The 20617-nt window shown below is 48.5% G+C and overlaps 1 protein-coding gene across 1 annotated transcript in view; it reads right to left on the bottom strand.

Annotated features, from left to right (window-relative positions):
* The window catches only part of LOC142880196 (partitioning defective 3 homolog), an 83063-nt gene that overhangs the window by 61983 nt on the left and 463 nt on the right, over positions 1–20617 (bottom strand). The window contains exon 2 of the mRNA XM_076013924.1: positions 10423–10710. Coding sequence (XP_075870039.1) covers positions 10423–10710 — 288 coding nt within the window. The remainder of the gene's footprint in view (positions 1–10422; positions 10711–20617) is intronic.

The raw sequence follows: 20617 nt of genomic DNA on the forward strand, positions 1-20617 counted from the left end.
CAATGCCAGCTTATTAGACACTTTGACTCCACCGTGATCCGTTATGACATCATGGCGCTATTACAGCAGACTGATGAGGCCATTATTCCTGCTGCAAAAGGGCCTAAGAGCAATTTTACAGGCGCGCTGATGGCATGAGACATGTCTGCCGGCCTCGGCAGTGTTTTATTGGGGTCCCGCATCGGGCTCGAAAAGTTCAGGCTCTTGTGACTTCGCAAACACTCGCTCCATTTAGCTGGGCCCAGCATGACACAGGCGCCTCGGAGCCCTTTATGTGGTACAGTCGATTCAACCCACCTGAGTGCGATAATGGCCCAACTGTGAGAGCCGCTTTTACCAGACTGCAACGAGCTGGATCCTGCCGACACTTTGACAGAACTCCGGGATAAACTGTTCCGACAGACGTTGCCCCGCCCCCGAGAACTTTCCACCAGCGAGGGGGTAAGGGAGGAAGCAGGTGGCAAAGTGCACAAATCCTATACATCTCCTCTGGAGTCGATCTGAAATATTGCAATGAGGGCTGAGACAAGTGGAACGCGCGGCCGAGACGTAGTCGCCCCGTTCAGCTCCGTGTAATTACAAAGGCTCTCGTCTAGATCCGATTTGCCGCTGGGAGCTTCTTCCAGGCGTCGGGGGGGGGGGGGATTGGAAGTACAATGGCGCAGCCTGACATAGGGAATAAGGCACACTTGCTCTTAAAATAGAGGCCACTAATGCGGCGCCGCTCTGCATCGGGAGTGCACGGGTTCGTCGGCTCGGATACAGGCAAGGTAAATTTAATTATGTGCCCTGTACATAGCGGCTGCCTCCTGATTAGAAAGGACTAAGTTCTTGGCACCCGCTTAGAAAGTGTTCACAGACTGATAATTAACGAGAGGTGTGAACTTCTCATCCCGCTGGAAGTCGCGCAGACTCACCGTTTCGAGAGGTTAAAGGCGGGGGGGCGGGGGAGGGGGGGAACCGTCGTCGACTGGAAACGTTTCCCTGGAAACGGAAGACGTTTCGCGCGCGCAAATTTAAATGCAACTGTTCGACGCTGCGACGCGGCATAAGTGGCAGCAAGGCGTTATCACTTCCATTGAAACGAGAACAATAGGGTGAATTAAAATTGGGGAAACAGACATGCCATAAGGGTTCAGAAAGCAGTTTCCATTAACCATAGAATTGCGCAAAACCTAAATATCGCAGTAAAAAAAAATAAAATGGAAAAACCAAATTTTCGAAGAAATTCCCAGATATCGCTAAATGGGTCTGACGCTCTCATGAGGTGGTTTTTCAGACGTGCCTATATAGAGAGGTACATCACAAAGGCATAACGGAAACACTTTCGCACTTACGCGTCACCGAACTTGACGCGCGTGGTCATGTGACCGGAAGTGTGAAAATGGCGCGTTGTGTCTCAACGGAGGAGACGGAATATTCTGTCACAAGTAATCAAACGGACAAAAAAAAAAAAAAAAAAAAAACATTCCTAACTCTCGTAAAAGACGAGATTTTACGAGAGTTACGGCTTATGCGCCTCACACCTTTCCACGGAAAAACCTCCTGCAAATCGTAATTGTACTTTGATTTTGTGGGACAAACTGTAATGGAAACGCAGCTACTGAGCGCAGTGGGTTGATTCAAGCGTCTACAAAGGCCGATTACATATTTAGGGCTCTTTCACAAAACATTCCATTTACCCATTTGTCATCGTCTCTTTTCAGTTGTGATCCATCATCCAGGGATGTGCAACTGCCCCGGTACTGCATCCAGCCAACCTGAACTGACTTTTGCCGCATGCTCTTGAATTGTGGGACCAGTTTCCCCGCTATCCTATCCCATAAATTATTTCCGGAGTCAAAGCAGGGGGCTCAGAATGCCCCTGGTGCCCTGGCCAGCGTTTACTCACAGCAAACAACAAGTCCCCGGCCCGCTCTTCCGTGGTGGGAACGCGAGGAATGCTGCGGTTGGCGTTTTTTTTTTTTTTTTTTTTTTTCCTCCCCCCTCCACGCCTGAACTCAGTGACTACGACTGTGTGTATTCCCATGTCTTGTCTGTAATTGTGTAATACGCATGGCGGCTGAATCGCGGGCATGGAGAAAGGCAGGGGGCGGGCGACAACTATTGCAGTGTCTCGCCAAGCGATGGACTCGTGAAGCATTCCGGGGTTTGAAATTGGGAAAGGAAAAACTAAAATGTCAAGGTCTCCGGCCGCGCGCTGTAGATAAAGAGTCGCAGAAACAACAACAACAACAAACAAATAAATAAATAAATAAAAGCAGTGGGGTGGATAAGGAGACGCGAGCGTCATCCGTTTACAGACACGGCTCAGGGTGCAAACCCAAGCTCTGCCATCACTGCCTATCAGTCACATTTCTCACCTGATCTATTTTTGCGGCGGGACTGTGTGTGTGTGTGTGTTGTCACAGTCACAGTGGCAGCCACGAGAAACCTTGTGTTGGCATGACGGGCGCACGGCGGCGCCTGTTATTCAATCAAACTGTTCTCCCTCGCCAAGTGTATCCGGAGAAAAGAAATAAATGAATAAATGAATGAATCAATGAAAATCGCACAATATGATTCCGATCGTCCTCGTTCTCCGCGCGCCATCTTCCAATTAGGCTGCCGTGACATTTTTCGAAACAAACGATCTCATCCGGGGCTGAAAATAATACAGGAGGGGGATAAATAACCCGGGCGAGCTCTGCTAAAAGCTCGTCTATTTTTCTTTATAATCTTTTTTTTTTTTTTCTTCTTAGCGGCACAGCTAGGTTCCGGTGTCAGGCACCGGCAGCCCTCCGGGGGTGAGGTGGGGGGGGGCTGTCGAGGTGGGGGATTAACTATCTGTTTGCAGTTGCTGATTGCCGGGGATGAGATGTCCTCCGGCGCCAATCACCGACGGAGGGCTTTGGCGCCGCCACCAGCCGGATCCAGCATCCCCTAAACGCCTCACTCCATCCCCCCCCCCCCACACCGTCTTTTTTTTTTTTTTTTTTGCCCGCGCCTAAATGGCAACCCTCCCCACCCCCCCCCCCCCAACCGGGTCCCTTTCATCTGAAAATTTATGAGGTACCATGTGCGTGTCTTCCAGGCTTCCCGTTTGAGGGACGCTGATAAAATACATACGTGCAACTTTAATCAGCCCGATCCACTTGACGCGGCGCTGGAATACGCGGTGGGTCTATCTCACCCCCTCACCCGCCCCCTCTCCATGCTCTCGGGCTGTTTGCTTTCTTAAATGAATGTAACAGTACAAACGGAGAGTAAATTGCCTCCTCTGTACTCATCGCATCGCATCCGTCCCACAGGGCCCTTCTGAAGCGGGAGGGCAAAAAAATGAAAGCGGACCTGGAAAATAATTCACTCGCATTGCCTGGGAGATACACGATGTTATCGGTGTGGAATCCTGCCTGTGCATCAGTCCTGCCGCGCTGTCGGCGCTGCGCAGAGCAACGTCGGGGAGCGGAGGGCAAAAAGTCAGTGTGTCGGTGCCCCGACTCCTGTCTACAACCTTCACGTCGTTGTTATAGCGAATGCAGACAACGCTGTGTACATGTAACTACATAATGGGGAAAATAAAAATAAATGGCGGTGGCTTTCGCAAGTGGAGCCCAGGTGATTTATGCCAACATCAGCTCGCCAGACCATCTTCCCCTGATGGCAAGAGGGGGTTTACTGCCCTGAAGGAAGTCAATGACTTCAAATATCTGGGCTAATGGGTCAAGTCGTCAGAGCAGGACCTTAAAGTGAGGAAGGCGCTAGCGTGGGAAACTCTGAATGGTATGGCCGGTGTGTGGAAATCCAACCTCCCGGCGTGACATCAAGCTCCGCTTCTTCGGTGCCACTGTGGAGGCTGTCCTCCTCTGTGGCGGTGAATGCTGGACACTCAAGCGTACCCTGCAGAGGTCTCTGGTTGACCGAACATCAACCAGAGTGAGCGCGTTACCAACCAACATCTGTGTCGGGAGTGACCAAATCGCAGCTCGGAGAAAGAGACTGGCACTGTAGGAGCCGACACACGGACACCGATCGCGAGGGCGTCCTGCACCAACACGCGTGGGCGTACGAAAGAAAGACGTGGGTGTGGAAAAGGCTGGAGAACTCGCAAGATGCGTGGAAGATCGGGATGGCCGGAGACCTCGTTGGAAGGCCCGTCCGAGGACGACCCAGTGGTGTTTACTAAACGGTGTCCTTGTACGAGCTCAACCCGATCAGCTTTTCCGGATCCAACCGGCGCCAGTCTGATTTACCTTTTCCTGGCTTTGTTTGGCGTTAAGGCAACTTCCAATGGCAGCGTTCCATGTGGTTCACACCGGTGGGGTCCCAAGAACAGGCGTACACCTCAGTGTACAAACGCCAACAAAGCGCGTACTTAAGATTTTTCGGTGTTCCCAAGAGACGAGAGGACTTGAGAGGAATGTGGACTTGGGAAATAGGAGGAGATGGAGGAGGTTACATGAGTAATAGTACTATTGTTTTGTAGTCAACCCTTTACTATGAAGGCAGTGCCCCATTGAGATGCCATTGTCGTCGTCCGCGTCCGTTGTAAAAACACTGCCCTACATGAACGACCATCCGCCCAGGTTTCCCCTCACTGGATGTCTTCCAGTCCCACTGGCTGTCGCTCCTGGAGATTCCTGCTCAGTCTGGTTACGTCGTATCCGTGAGGCATCATTGAGGCTCGTGTCTTTAAACGGTTCCACTCCAGCGCCGACTTGCAAGCGCAGAGTCGCCGCTGATTTTCCGTCAACTCACGCGTCCTGTCGCGACGCTCCTTTGTGCCCTGTGGGGACTTGGAAGAGTCACGGCTAAAGTTGAGTAATTGACAAACTTTTACGGGAGCCGCGCATGAGCTGGCAACAGCAGGAAGTGGATTCATCAAAGGAAGCAACTTGAGGCGAGGAGATACCAACAACTAGGCAAATTGTAATGAGTTGCCACCAATGTGTTGTGTGCCACTTTTAAGTGTTCCTTGATGGCAGGCATTTCACAGCGACGCCCCCCTGGGAACGGCGGGTAAAACACTATCAGAGGCTCGCGAGCTCTTATTAAAGCCCGCGATGCAAATGCGGCGACCGATAAAAGATTCATTTGTTTGCCAGTGAATTACGACGAGGTAGCATTTAATCACAGCTACAGATGTTACGGTCACAAAATGCTGTTAATCTGGCTTTGATTGCGGCTAAATTAAAATATAGCCCATAAAAATTACAGGGACTGATTGTTGATTGCGGAGTTAATTACAAGCGGCGAGTGAGAGACGGCACACAATGAAGAAAGTGATTACCAAAGGCCGACACAGTCGTCTTCTGATTGTGGCAGAACGCCGCACGCTTTGCGAGGCTGCGCTCCCCATCTGCAGAACTTTAATAGAGTCATCTTACGCACCATTAAAACAATACAGCGCAGCGCAAGTCCAGATAATTAGATGTCCCAGTTGGAATATTACTGCGATGTTTCAGCAGGCACAAAAACAACAACAACAACAACAAAACAGAAAAAACGTTGATACGGCCCATAAAGTGCAAGAGAAAATTAATCGTCTTTTTTAAAAAGAAGGAAAAAAAGGCGGGATCTCCTCGCTGGAGCCTCCAAACAGCAACGAGAAGCTGTGTTAAGGCTTAAATTACCCCTAGAAATTGATAGAAATCCATTCTTTCATTGCCCGCTCAGCGGGCCTGGTTTGACTCGCGTCGCGGTCCGCCCTCTCTCGGCTCTCTGTCCGCTAGCCTCTCTCCCGACGCCGCTCAGGCTGCAAGCGCGAGGACTTCCCGAGGGCTTCTGCGCCGCTGAAGGGGCTCGGCGTGCATTTCTTGGCCCGGGCGGCGGCGGCAGGCAAACGAAGTGCGCTTCCGAAGGTGACGCTTTGTTTCACGCTCGCTTCCCACCGACCCCATCGAGCCTGGCACCTGTCAGCTATACAGCTGCGAGACGAGGCAGCCTGCGCCACCGCCTGAATCCCCCCCCCCCCCCCCCCCCCCCCCGCAGGCCCCGCGGCAGATGGAAGGGTCGACTTGTCAGCTTCCTGTCGGGAAGTGAGGTCGTTCCATTTTTCCTCGGTCAAGGATTTTTTTTTTTTTTTTTGTCTAAGCAGGGGCAAAAATATTTGAGAGATACGAGACTGCCCATGGGGGTTTGGATCCAGCTTGCGCAGATGTGGAAACAAAGCAGGATTCAGGTTCCGGGTTGTTTTTAAAGGTGAAAACGGATATTTATACTTTTCCAATACAAGGTTTGAACAAAACTAAAAGGTAAATAAAGCCTGGATTTTATTTTTGGGTTTTTTTTTTTTATTGGTGCGCCACGGTTTTACCGAGTCTGACAGTATTGTCAAAACACAGTCGGAGCTGCCAGCTCTAATAACACCGAGGCTGGCAATAAACTGTCAAATGAGCTCTCGTTGCACCGGGATCCCATCGAGAACCAGTAAAACCCGAGACGAAAGGGCAGCCACGGCAAACTGGGGGTCCCCGCATCCCGTTGGGGGGGGGGTTTATGGGCCGAGGTTCTGACTCGCTCAAGCTTTACAGTCACGGTGACCTTCCTATTAAGGCTCCATTACCAGAACACTGTCAGCGAAAGAGAAGGGGACATTCACCAAGGCTATTTATCCAGCTGCAGGCTCATCTTATTAACACCGGCGGGTAAACACAAGTGGCAGTTTTAAAAGGCCTGGCGCGTCACGGATGGACGCCTTTATTACGGCATAAAATGAGCACAAACGTGAATAAACAAAAGGGGGAGGTCTGAGATGCACACGTGTGAACGTAGCAAAAAAAAAAACAACCCAACAACATTTGGATCTCAACGCCGGCAAAGATCTGACTACAGTCAGGTATAGGTGGTTTACACAATCTGGGCAGTGAGCAAAAAAAACAAACAAAAAAAAACAGGATGTTAATAAATGTGTTATAAAGGAATTCACAATTATGTTTCAATACGGTTATGCTGCTAATGATCAAATTAGCATGGGATGTAAAAGGGCAACAAAACAAACAAAAAAAAGAAATACAAAAAAACAAACAAACCAACAAACCAACAGCCTTATCTGTGTGACAGCGCTGTGTGGCACGCGGCCATGTAAATGTGCAAATGCGTCAAGTGGCTTCTTCCACGGCCAGTAAATCTCCCCAATGAATAAATAAATACATAAATAAATAAATGGACTGTCAGTTAATTACAATTCAGATTATTTACTTCGCTGCGGTCGTGTTGTGCGACTAGATTTCCTATGATAATGGGGAGGTGCCTTGGACTCCCAATACTCCCTGTGTAATAGCATTAGTCACACTGAAACAGTTTGGAGGCGAATAACAATTTCCCTTTTGTTTTTTTTTGTTGTTTTTTTTAAACGCGTGCATAGAACAAAATGCTCTTAAAAAATTCATCTCAACGTGGTCCACCTCTTGATTTGACGGCAGAAAAATAAAAAGTGCCATTTGAAACCAAAACCTATTTTCAATTGGATACAATTTCAAGTAAATAAGATATGAAATAAGTCAAATACAGATCATTTCAAAGTTAGCAAACCATGTTGTTAGCAATCCATCTTGTATTTGCTTGGACTGAAATGCCACTCAGTATTAAATACTTGCCACGCATTAACACAGACACCCCACTTAGGCAGAACCACCAGTCCGGCACTTTGGTCGGCGTTTTGTTTTTCTTCAGCGTCGAGGTCACGGTTAAACGCTCGCCTTCTCTCTTTCACACTGACAACTGACTGACAGTCTGGATAGAGCAGCCCGTCCCCGGACGAACCTCATCCACTTCCCCTTTTCCTGCTCCCCGAAACAGGAAATCCGTTATCTCTGCCGCGCCAAAATATTTGGTTAAGTTAAACAAAACAGACGAGGCAGAGGTAGGCGTGAGGGCTGTCGTGTCACAGCATCAAAGTCGGGCAGCGTACATTTCCAACGGAAATCAACTGGTGACTCGCTAATCCTGTGGTCGCGCCGACCAAGGCCCCCCCCCGAAAACCTCGAGTCAAAGCTCAGACCTCCGGGTGAACATGAGCACAGCAACATCATTTATAAATAACTTGGGACTTTTGGGTCAAAAGGTGTCGAGGTGCCACCGATAAAAATATATTATTTGCATAAAAAGCAGACCAAAAAAATAAAAATAGAGCTACGTTCAAATCTACATTTCCTCTAATTCCAGTATTACTTTCCAAAAACATAACCACGTAACCAACTCATATCCAATACCTTTCAATTTGCTCATATCCTCGTAGTTATTATTATGTGAATTTAAAATTCATATTCCTTCCACATGTTCTAAAGCGGCGTTTCTTCACTGGTGGGTTAGCGACCCAAAAGTGTTAAAATTTCTATATTTCATACATAAAAAAAATGGCATGTATTGGGCAGGACACACAATTCAATTCAACAATTTCAATAATTTACTTACTAGCCGTGACAGAATGTCGCTAACGTTTTTCATTTTCGTAGTATAAATTTGAGCTTCCGTGGAATTAAATTTGGGTCGCAACTTCATTGCAAGTAAAAAAAGAAATGTGGGTCTTCAGACTCCGCCAGTTGAGAACCACTGTTCTACACGCATACATGAATAAGGGGCAGAGAGGCCCGTGTCAATACCTAGCTAGGGGCCTGTTTCCACCAACCTCACTGAGGCTCCGGTGCCCTTCGTGATACTCGGGAGGGAGAAGTTGCGTTGCAGCGACAGGAGGCAGTTGACTTGACACTGAGAGGCTAACCAGTGGCGGCACCAGTTGGTAACCTCCAGCCCAAACACGTGTACCACTGGCCTCAACTAAACCCCCAGATGTGCTCAGTACACAGACAGAGCCAGCTGTCGTAAGGAGGCCAGATGACCTTGACGTATCTGCTTATGAGGTCACAGGATGGAGATTCTCCCGCTGGAAAGACAAAATAAATAAAAATGAAAAGTCGCACACACCTACGATCGCACCCGGGTCGGATGCGCAACCCAACCCCACCTATTCCTGAGCCAGGCAGGGAAAGGTCACAAGCCCCGCCCGCCCGCCCGCCCCCCCACCCAAGTGACAGCTGCCAATCACAGGAGGCGGCGATAATCCGATCCGTTCAAAACACAGAGGGGGAGAGGAGATGTGGGAGGCCCTCGGGCTAATCTGGCCAAGCAGAGGGCAAGGTGTGTAGAAGGAAGCAGCCTTCGCTGTTGGAGGAAGGTTGGGAAATAAGATGTGCAATCGAAACGGAACGATTTGAGTTTTTTTTTTTTTTTTTTTTTTTTTTAACTAAAGTAATTAGCAATTGATTACTTATGAAACAAAGTAGTTAAAGAAGTAATTGGATTACTTTTTTTTAAGGAGTCAGTAATCAGTAGTTGGCCTACTTTTTATGGAGTAATCCCAACAACACTGATGATAATACAGGTGATAACTGCACCCCCCCCCCCACACCTCCCGCCCACCCACACACCCAGCACCCAGCCCTCTCGTCCTGCAGGCAATTGGCTATTTAAACACGGTAAGCGTGAAGCCAAAGCTCCGCCTGGTATTGTCATCACATCCAATATTTGTGTTGACACGGAGGTTATGAGCACTAATGCCCCCCAGTGACAAACAAGCTGAACTGGCATGCGCCGTGACTCTCGGAGGGGGGAGAGAGCGAGAGAGAGAGAGAGAGAGACAGACAGACAGACAAAGAGAGATGGGTTGTGGGAGCTGAGGTGGGTGGGGGGGGAGGGATTACCTGAGATCCAAGGATAATGAAAAAGACAAGGCAGGCTGATATTAAACACGTGATAGCCAACACGTGCGGAATACCGGATGGGGCGCCCGTGATTTTTTTTTTATTATTTTTTTTTTTTCTGCTTTGCCCCCCACTTTGTGTTTTTTTGCTTTTTGTTGACCTCGTGGGACGCGGCGGCGGTAAATCACTGCGTGGTGCCGACCGTTTCCCCAGGCCGGCACGGCCCGGCCCCGGCCCGGCCCCGGTCCCGCTGCGCCAAATCAAACAAGTGCAATCCCAAGACTGCTGATACATTATCGATGAGGTGTTTGAGCAGAAGGCGCGAGACAGTCAGTGTCTACTGAATTAAACTGCGGGGTTTAAAAGGTCCAGTGTGTAATATTTGGCTTGATTTAGGTTTTTTTTTTACACTGCTGAAACCTTATTGTACTGCCCGGAAACGCTTTCATAAGAGTGCACAATCGCAGTGCGATAAAAGTTTTTTTTGGGGGGCGTATTTCTAAGGAAGCCTGGTGTGGACAATCCAGATGTCAGACGGTGATTTCCGCAATTGGGGTGACCGCTCGCATCCTCAAATAAACCAACGAAGAAGAAGGTGGACGAGGTAACATTAAGTTTGGAAACTTAATGTTGCAAACATTACACACCTAACCTTTGAATTCGGCGCACAGCTGCTGCGTACGTCAACCCAGCATGATGACGACGACGAAGATGATGATGATGATGATGATGTGGTTCCTACCTGTCTGGAAGAGCGGCGTGTCCGTTGCGCGGCTTGTTGACCTGCGCGTAGAGCGCTTCCAACGGCGGTCCGTTGCTGTGAGGGCTCAGAGGTGTTTTGGGGCTGTGGGGCAGGTGGTAGGGGTGGCTGTAGGGGTCTATGGTGCTGCTGTCCATCGACGAGTCCAGCGAGCCGATCCCCGCGTAGGTGTGCTCCTCGTCGGAGCTGAAGGTGCGGCTGACAATGTCCTGGATTTCGGCGTATTCGCTTTCTTTGGCCTTGTGGGTTTCTAAAGTCTTGGCTTGCGTTCTGGGGGGGGGGGGACATACAAAAAAATAGGCAGTGTGAAATTCACGAATCGACATGCGAAAAAAAAGGGCAAGGCTGCTCAGGAGCCGAAATTGTATACAATTTTTTATAGGTACAAAAAGCAACACAAAAAATGTGGTTAAAAACAGAATTCGCTTTGCATTTTGATGAATGCAGGTTAAATATTATCTATAACAATGAAGAAACCTGGACCAAAAAAAAAGAAAAAAAAAGAAAAAAAAAATTTTTTTTTAATGAGTCGAAGCAGTCTTGCGAAGGGTTTGTCCTATTTAAAACGACATACATCAACGAATGCAAATAACCTCATCTTGAATGGATCACTGACCAAAATTAATCTGTTTAGCGCAGGACGATGCTTTGCTCCAATGCCCTTAAGCCTGTCTAAAATATCTGAATCAGCTATATTATAATATCATAGACAATTAGTTTGCTTGATTCATGCGTTTTATTTGTAAAAAAAAAAAAAAAAAAAAAAAAGAAATATATATATATATATATATATATATATATATATATATATATATATATATATATAGAGATATATAAATATTAAACAAAAGTTTGTTTTTTCAGTGTTTTACAGTCGAGAATTTGAGGCAAAACTATGACATATTTCCAGACAGACATTCCCACTTTGAAGCAATCTGAGACACAGCTCAGTCCAGACCTGACGAAAACTAAAAAACTTCAACCAAACACTGGAGTAACAAAGAGTAAATGCCGAGACGCATTTATCGAATCTGTGGATTTTCAGGGATTGCTCGAGGTGCCGAGGGATCGCCGGGTGTTCCGAGTGAAAATAACAAGGAGGGGGGTAAAAACACTGGGACCTCGCCTCACTCCTCCTCCTCCTCCCACTCGTCTCACCAGGGACGCTGAGACACAACAGTGCTTTTCACTTCGCTCTTGTCTCTGTGTGAATGCCCCCCCCCCGCCTGTCCACGGCTAACGAGCCTCGGTCACGGTGGTGGTGCAGCAGCAGCAGCAGCAGCAGCAGCAGCAGCAGCGCGGGAGCCACGGGGTGGACAGTGGGAATGCAGGAAGGCCGGCGGGGAGCTGACCTCCAGCGGTGGCAGCAGCCAGCAGGCAGCTCACCGGGTTCCACTCCCACACCAGTGCTCCGACTTGGTTATTACCCTCGGGTCATCGCTGACCCTCGATCCTCCGCCGCCGCTGCGCCTCGTACAGGGACTGACAGCGTTGAAACCGGGCTGGGATCTCCCTCCTCCAAACAAAATCCCCCCCCCCCCCCCCCCCCCCTCCTCCCCCGTCAGCGTATTTTAATAACAGTAATCACGTTTCCAACAATCGCCATTTCTCAGTGGCGGATTAACCCAATTCCCGTATCCTTACCACCGACTCGCCCCGTTTATTTTTAGCCGCCCCAAAATCTCATTTTCTCGAACAATATCCCCGCAGGATGATATTTTGACGGCGCGCCGACGTGACGCCGCATGATTTACAGTCGCTCCCGAAGCCACGCCGCCGTCCGGCTCGCTCGCGTTGTTCCCCCACCACCAGGTCACGACTGGGAGTTGTTCCTGCTTCGCGGCGCATTAATGCGGGACTGGTGCGCGGTCGCGAAAGAGACGACAGGCGTCAAATGGAAGAAGAAAAAAAAGAAAGAAAAAGAAAAAAAAAAAGAAAAGCAGCAACAGCAATCCCAGAAGCCCTTTCACCTCCCGAGTGATGTCATGTCTCTGCCAGGAAAAAACAAACAATGATGTTACCGCAGGTTCGCGGAAGTCCGCTGGGATCCTGAGACCCCGCGGCATGTTATGAACTAATCAGATTTAAAAAAAAAAAAAGAAAAAAAAGAAGAGACGCTCCTATTGACATTCGGGATGAGGTAACGGCACTGGCTGGACCCGGCGACACATAATCCGGACCGGTCGGCCTGAGGTGGAGGCCAATTCCAGCTCCAGAGGACAAAGCCGGACTTTTTCGTAATCTGCGGCAAACCTTGCAAGACAACGGGGTCCAAATCCCCCACGTCTCCTCCTTTCCGAACTTTTGTTCTTCGCGTCGGCGCAGAAACGGAAAGCGAGAGAAGCATTTAGCGTGTAAGTAAGTTTAAGTGGAATTCCGGCTCTGTGCAAACCGTCCAAATCCTCTCTCTCTCTCTCTCTCTCTCTTTCTCTCCCTCCCCTGCACATCCTGGGAGACAACCTCCCATGCTGTACTATACACACTCCATTAGCCAATTAATGGCCCAGCATGTTAACACTAAGGAAAGTGCTGGCCACACTAAACACATTATTACTGCACCCCCCCCCCCCCCCCCCCCAATTACCGACCCTGGTTCCTCTCCCTATCTCATCTTCTTCTCCAGACGGTGCGTTTGCGACCGGCGGGGAAACGGCGGCTTTTCAACATAACGTGGCAAAGACCTCAATTGGGAAGACACGGACCGTCAAGGTGTTGCTGTTACAGCAATTATCATCGTCATCGTGATTATTATCAATTTGAGTTTATATATTAAAGAAAGTCTGTGCTTCTGTGTCTCTCTTTTCGATCCGGAAAAAGAGAAAATCATGGATAAAAATAAAATCCAAAGAGCACTGTGCTTGCTCACTTGTACTTCATAATTGCGGTGCAACGCAGTGGAATTTCCTACCGTCTAGACAATCTAATGCTCTGCTGAGTCTTTCGGGGCAGCTGGAGTTCAAATCCTTGTCCGCTGGTGGAGCAAGTGATGAGTCAGCCAGATGTAATGTTCCTTCCTCAAAAAAAAAAAAAAAAAAAAAAAAAAAAAAACCTAACAAAAAAATAAAATAAATAAATAAATAAAAATCTGTTGCTATAACTTGCCTGTCAAGCACGTCGACTCCAGGCGCCATTTGTATTGACTTTAAACCTAATTGCGTGTTGCGCTTCTTCCCATCCCCCCCTTTTCGGCCACGTAAGGTGAGACTGTTGGCCCGCTTTTGTTTCAGCCGTCCACTTTGCGTTATCGCGCCGTTTTGCGTGCGAATGTATGCATGTCGTCCGCACAGTTGGGATGAAGCGCTGCATCTAAAGCATAAACAGGTGGCAAAGCTTCAGCTCACCCCCCCGAAGCGAAGCGAAGTGAAGCGTGTTTCCGCAGCAATTCCCGTTTGTGCTTTTTTTTTCTTTTCTCCCTGTGCCTTCACAACGTTCCTCAGTGTACAAATTGTGCGGAGGGAATTGCGCCTGTGCTCTTAGGCGAAGCCATTTTCCAAGACAACACGCTAAGAAGCTTGAGAGCGCGCCTCCTCAGTATGCATTGTTTTTCCTCCTCCCCCCCAATCCCCGCCGCGGACGATAAATAATATTTGCTCTTCTGCTCTTTTTTTCCCATCCAGCCGCCTTTAATAGATTTTCCTTTTCAATAACCGCTTGGCAAACGGCTCGCCATTGTTCTGAAGTGCTGAATGTATCTGAATCTAATCTAAGTGCAGCAAATGGGATCGGCCTGCAGCTGCCTGCGCAGAATCCTGAAGCCGCGGCGCGGCCGCGCCTTCCGTGTTGACAAACGGGCCTGCTGGCGGCCGCGCGACGCAATCGCCGGGATAACCGCTCCCGGTGTTCATTTGCTGTGCAACAATCCCATTAAATTGCTGTGGGTATTAATATAATTACAGGCGTTATCACTTTTTTTTAATCTAGCGTCGGCGGCTTCCTTTGAACCCGCCGCGCAAATTAAACGGGGTAATGCCATGTTAATGAGACGGTCTCGGCAACAACGTTGCGTCCGCGTGACAAAATAATAAAGGAGAGGCGGCGCCAACGGTGAGGGGAAGAGACGATAAGGGTGAAGAAAAAAAAAAAAAGAAAAAAGAAAAAAAGCCCCACGTCCAAGTTTTTGGGTTTGTCCAAAGGGAATTACGCTGATTGTCCCAAAAAACAAAACAAAAAAAAACAAAACACACAGGCCAGCATGGCTTTGTTTGTCCAGAGTCAGCAGAAAGTTCAACCGCAAACAAGAGAAAGCAGGCCACTCCGGAGGTGGAAGGAAGAGGAGGGGGTCGGGGAGGGGGGTTGGGGGGGGAGACAATGATGGGCTCTGCTGTGGTCAGGGGAGCAGTAACAAGGACTGTAGGAGTGGAGTGCTGGCCGCTGATTAGAAGCCAACCGGAGCCGAGGAGATAAGAGAGAATGGACATCATAATCAGCTGCCACGGAGGGGGCGAGGGAGAGAGAGAGAGAGAGAGAAAAAAAAAAAGAAGACAGAAGGAATGGAGTTCAGTTCAGGCGGAAAATGAAGAAGGAACACTGTCAGGTTGTCTTTGTGCGCGCGCGCGCGCTCCATTCTGGCCGAGAAAATATAGTTTGAGGGCTGGCGTGTGCAGAGATAAGCGGAGGCTGATAAAAAAAGCTCTATCAACACCAGCCCGTCCGCACTACCCCCACCCCCCTCCCTCCCCCACTCTTCCCGCTCGCGGCCTTGCATGAATAAAGGCCCCACGGCTTCTCCTAATCCCTTTCCACGGCCAATCAGAAGGGCCTGTTCTATGCACAAGTTCCTGAGAATATGGGCCAATCAGATAGGGGGCGGGGAGGGGGGGGGGCGTCTTGGGGCGAGGTCTGCGCGCGTAAAAAAGACGAGAACGAGCAACAGACCCGAGGCCCAAGTTCCAAAGTGGACTCAGTGGGACTTGAAACAGCCAATCACAGGTGTTAGTCGTGTCATACGTACGGGAGAGGATTAAGGCCACAAAGAGAGAGAAACAAAGTTTCCATTTCAAGATTAAATTAAAATATTAACTTTCTATTTTAAAATGGGCAAATTTGACAAGGCTTCCTAACTGCTATTAAACAATCCCTGACATAAAATATATAAAAGAAAAAAATCAAGGAAGCCAAATTAATATAGAATAAAGAAAACAAGGAATTTAGAGATTAAAGTAGAAATGTTTTCGAATAAAGTAAGAATTTTGGTGATTAAAGACGCCTCGTAGCAAACTTGCGTTTTCACCGGGGGGAGCTTCCCGTTTGCTGTGGCTAACGTTAGCCCACTAGCGACCGCCTCAGTTGACTGCCAGTGCTCGCAATCATCCAGTGGGTTTCGACGGTCGAAGCGCTAGAGCGCTCCGTCCCTTGGAGGAGGTTGCTGCCTTTGTGCAAAAATAGATCAGCCGGAAAACGGACAGATTGCAAGGATATCGATAGTTACACCTACGTGAACCTGGTAGCTAAATGAGGTGGTCGCTGGTGGGCTAACGCTACCAACAGTAAAGACAATTTCGCCTACAATGATGAAATTCCGACGATATCCTCGACATTGTGACTTTATTCGTGGAATCGAGAATTCGACTTTGATCTCAAACTTTCGACTTTAATCTCGAAATGGAAACTTGGAAAAAAAAAATTTTCTCGACGTCCCCCGTTGGTGGCCCCAAGTCGTCTTTCATACGTATTGAATCTGCGCGATTCTGTAGCATTCTAGAAATTGACTGTGTAGAATTTCGTACAAAAGTCCCACAATCCGCGTTACGCGCATGTTTTGGGACTGCGCGAGGAAGTCCGAGTTCACCCGGGGAGAACCCACACAGACACAGGGAGAACATGCAAACTCCACACAGAACAACCTTTGTGGGTCGAACCTGCGACCGACCTTGAGAGACATTTTTTTTTTGGGGGAGGGGGGGTGTCGGCAAGGACAGCCGGGCGTCATAAATTGCCAGACTCGCATCAAGGTCGAGTTTTGAATAAGAGACTGTATGTGCCTTATCGCATCGGAGAAATTTTTTTATCAATTAATCCGCGTAACCTCCTCACCGACTCCGAGTCGGAATCGCTAAAAGCTCCTGTCAAAACGCTCCGTTCAAATTAATAGCCAACGTTGGTTCCAGCCAGTTTGGCTGCGGCCCACAGAGCTTCGTGCTGACACGCGAGCCTTGCTAACCCGCTGCAGCCGTAATTCCATAATTTTATGAAATCTAAACTGCGGCAGCGTTCCCACGGCGTGGCGGCGTCGCAATCAATCAGGGTCCGGGGGTGGGGGTGGTGGGGTGGGGGGAGGGTGACGACAATCAAACGCGCCGCAGTGGGAGTGTGATGTAGGAGCGCCATCAAAAAAAAACAACAACACACAACCGGTAATAGATTTCGCCGCTGTCGCCGCGCCCGATCCCTTTACACTTTGAATATTGACCCAACGCCATGACGGGTTGCTTTATTATTACCTGAAACTATTTCCCTCTGGACCCCTGCTTCCATTAACACTCCCTGTATGGACAGCAGCAAAAGCGGCGGCAGCCGTTCACTGTTAAGACATTTGAGTCTATTTAAGTGTTACTAATAATTTGATGTTTAAGCCTACAACATTCATTTTCAGACACATACCTGCATATATGCCACATGCTTCTGTGCCCGTGTGTGTCTTTATATATTTCAGTATAGGGGATATGCATCTATATCTATGTTATGAGAACTCCCATGTATTTGGTCGTTAACCCTGCAACTCACTCTGGTCTGTATGCTACTGCGGCTTCTTCTATCTGTGGATTTGCAGAGGCTTTTCTTGCCTTTGACATGTTTTGGTTTTGGCGGAACTTCCAGCTTGCTCAGAAAGAGAACCCCCCCCCCCCCCCCCCCCCCCGTCTGATTAAAAGGACTTCTGAACTGATCTACTTCTATCTCCATCTCTATCTCTCGCTTTCTATATCTTTTAGATGTCCTTTTCACCCCGACCGAAACCGGTCAAGGCAGATGAGCGCCCTCTGGAGTCTGGCGTCCACAGGGCAGCTTTTCTTGGCCACAGGTCGCACCTTGCTTGGCCCGGGAGCAGGGGCGGGGCAAACTTTTTGAACGGTGGGTTACAGTGTGTTCTAAAAGTTGACCTCATAGGAGGACAAATGCTGTGTCTCAATTCAGGTTCTGCACCCTTGAGACCGAGTGTCCTCCGTCTGAAGGAAGCGTTCTTAAGAGTTCCCAGCCCAGAAGGACGGACCAAACCCCGCCTCCCCGGTAACCACTCAGGACGGTCTATCCTTCGGCGTGTTTCCTCGTTTCGTCACCGCCGTTCCCTCCGGCTGGCCAACCCCGGAAGTGACGTTTTTATAGCATCAAGCTAACCATTGGTTCGCCATCTAACGATGCGATTGGATGATCAAATAAGTAAAATTCTACATTAAAAACTGGATACTTTATGTGAAACTTCAATATTTAGATTTATATGTTGTGTCTTTGCCAGCACGTGCCGCTAATTTCAGCTGACTTCCCAGGATCCCACGATGCTTTGCAGCAGCACGCAAAACATTGTGGGATACACAAGTACGCGAAGGACAGTAGCGGTGCATCCTTGGAATCGGCTAAAACGAGTGCGTATTTCCGAGTGCGCATTTTGAGCGTCCTAAGCACCCTCGGGAATTGGGTCAAGCCTTCGCGCAGTGCTATAACTTCCTTTCAAAATGCGCACTTCAAGGACGCAGAACCTGAATTGAGACACAGCAAAAATGTATCATGGGATATGTAGAAAACATGTTGCTTTAATGTCCATTGGGAAAATGAACCAAAGCAAAGTTCCCAAAAAAAAAATCAGTGTCTTTGAAGCCCCACGGTATTTCGCTCTTTATTGAGATAGTCGACTGTTAAACCCTGGATGAACATACAGCTATTCTATGACTTACTATTAATATAATTTCTTTAAGTTCGGATTAAAAGGCTTCACTGTCCGCAAATGGCCCCTGGGCTGTAGTTTGCCCACGCCTACTCCAGAGGGTTTGAGTTGGTTTACTCCTGATTGAACAAAACGCTACGAGACGCCTTTGGATGTCATTTCGAGCTGATTAAATAAGAATGGATTGATTGATTGATTGATTGATTGACGGACAAGCGCAGTGGGACTTTGGAGCAGGTAACACCCCCTCACCCCTCACCCCGCCTTTGCACAAGGGACCAAGAGGGAGCTTAGGCCCAGGCGCATAAATGCAGAAAGGACAGAGACGAAACTGGCGAGAGCCTCGGAATGCCAGAAACTCAAAGCAGGATTTGAAGACTTGAACGCCACAAAATGTGTTTATCATCTTGGGGAGAGGGGTGGGGGTTGGGGGTTGGGGGGTCGGGGGGGGGGGGGGGGTTTGTGAGGGCATGTACCCCACATGTATACACTGCCAGCTGAGCGTCAGTGCTGATTCCGCTGCCTCGGCGTGACGGCTGTTTGGGAAGCCCCTCAAAGACGACAGATATAGACGGAGGGCCAGACCCCCGCCAGACCCCCCCCGCCAGGCTGCAGCGGAGCGCCGAGGGAAACTGGTCGGGCGCTCAGCCAGCGGCGCCCGCCGACTCTGGGCCACCAGCCGTATTTGAATGCGTCTTTTTTTCTTTTTTTTCTTTTTTAAGACGATGCCTCCAGATGCCCCATTCATCGCCGGAGCGGCCGTCTTTGTCAGCCTCCCTTTTTTTTTTTTTTTTTTTTTTTTTTTTTTTTTTGTTTGTTTGTTTGTCAGTGGAGTCGCCCTGTTTGGCGACGGCCCTCCGTCCCTCTTTGCGCGTGCCACAAGCGGGGGAGCGCTTTCAAGCCCCCATTGTTTCTATTCAATTAGCTGTCATTACCAGCGGCGGTATGATCACCGAGTTCATTCGGCTGCCGGGGAACAATGGAGGCGGCAGGCTGTCTTTTCATTAGCCTGCCACCTATATTGTCCTGCCCCGTTGAAGGGAATTAAGTGGGGCTTGTCGATTAGGGCTGCCGCGAAAAGCGGCGCCTCGCTTTCTTTATTCCACGACCAAATCTCAAGGACACCCAAGGACATTAGGCCGAAATGGGGGGCGGGGGGGGGGCTGATGGGTTTTTTACTTTGGCGGTTTGAAAGAAAAAGATACAAATTAGAGCTACATTGATTGCACTCTGATTATTTGTTCGCTGTACACCAACATGTCAAATCCACAGGGGCCTAAGAGCACCATTAGGAGGTCGGCTCTTCAGAAAATACGCAGGACATCTAAAAAAAAATTAGCCACTTAACATGAAGGTATCAGAGAGGGAAACACAGCATGCTAAATGACGTGAGTGATTTCCAGTTATTTCCAAACCAGACTTTTTTTCATTTGTTAGTCGGGAACGTTTTTATGTCAATTTTGCTGTTATTTATTCACTTACTTATTGAATTATTCATAGAGGACCTAAGGCCTTTGCCCAGGAGTGACTTTTGCTCAATACTTGTTTCCAACTTTAATGCAAAACAAATCCTTTTGAAGGTTTGCCAAAAAAAAAAGACTGTAAAAAAAGAAAAGAAAAAGAAAAGCAAATTAAGTGTTTCCATAAAGCGGCTGGAGTGGATAAAGTACGCTAACCCCAACCTCTAAATTAGCCCAGCTGCGTGTGCCCAGCGCCTCCCGCTCCAAAGAGGCGGCGGAGAGGTTGGCTTTCTAATTCCAGGGAATGTGTTTCCTTCCACTGGCTGGAGGTGTCTCCAAGTGAGCGCGTTTCCAGCCCGTCCCAGCTTCAGTAATCAGAAGCCGGTGGAAAAGCCGCAGGACTTCATCGATTTTTAGCACGGAACGGATTCGCGCGGGACCGGTTGTCAAGCAAACAACAAAGTAAAGCTCCTGGTTTAGCTTTTAAAATAAAGCAAACATAAATGTCTTGACGGCGCGTCACAAATTCAGCGCTTTTCTGACTTTGAGCTAGCGAGTGCAGTGCTAATGTACATGTTTCAAGTTGACGTCGTGGCTACAGATCTGTTAATATCTTGAGTTAGGGATGTGACGATTAATCGATTAATTGTCGATTAAGAATTTAGTCGATTAAATGTAATTAGTCGCAATTCTGCGATTCTTTCTTGTATTGTTATCGGCACTTATCAATTAACCGTTAATCGATCGATGAGGTCAATCAACTATCGATTAATGAATTAATCGATGGCTTGCATTTCTATCTTGAGTAGTTAACAGAGAGCAGATTTTGGTCTCATCAGCT

This window comes from Nelusetta ayraudi, unplaced genomic scaffold (genome assembly GCF_046127955.1).
Source record: "Nelusetta ayraudi isolate G7.1 ecotype Tasmania unplaced genomic scaffold, CSIRO-AGI_Nayr_v1 ptg000161l, whole genome shotgun sequence".
NCBI classification, from domain to species: Eukaryota; Metazoa; Chordata; class Actinopteri; order Tetraodontiformes; family Monacanthidae; genus Nelusetta; species Nelusetta ayraudi.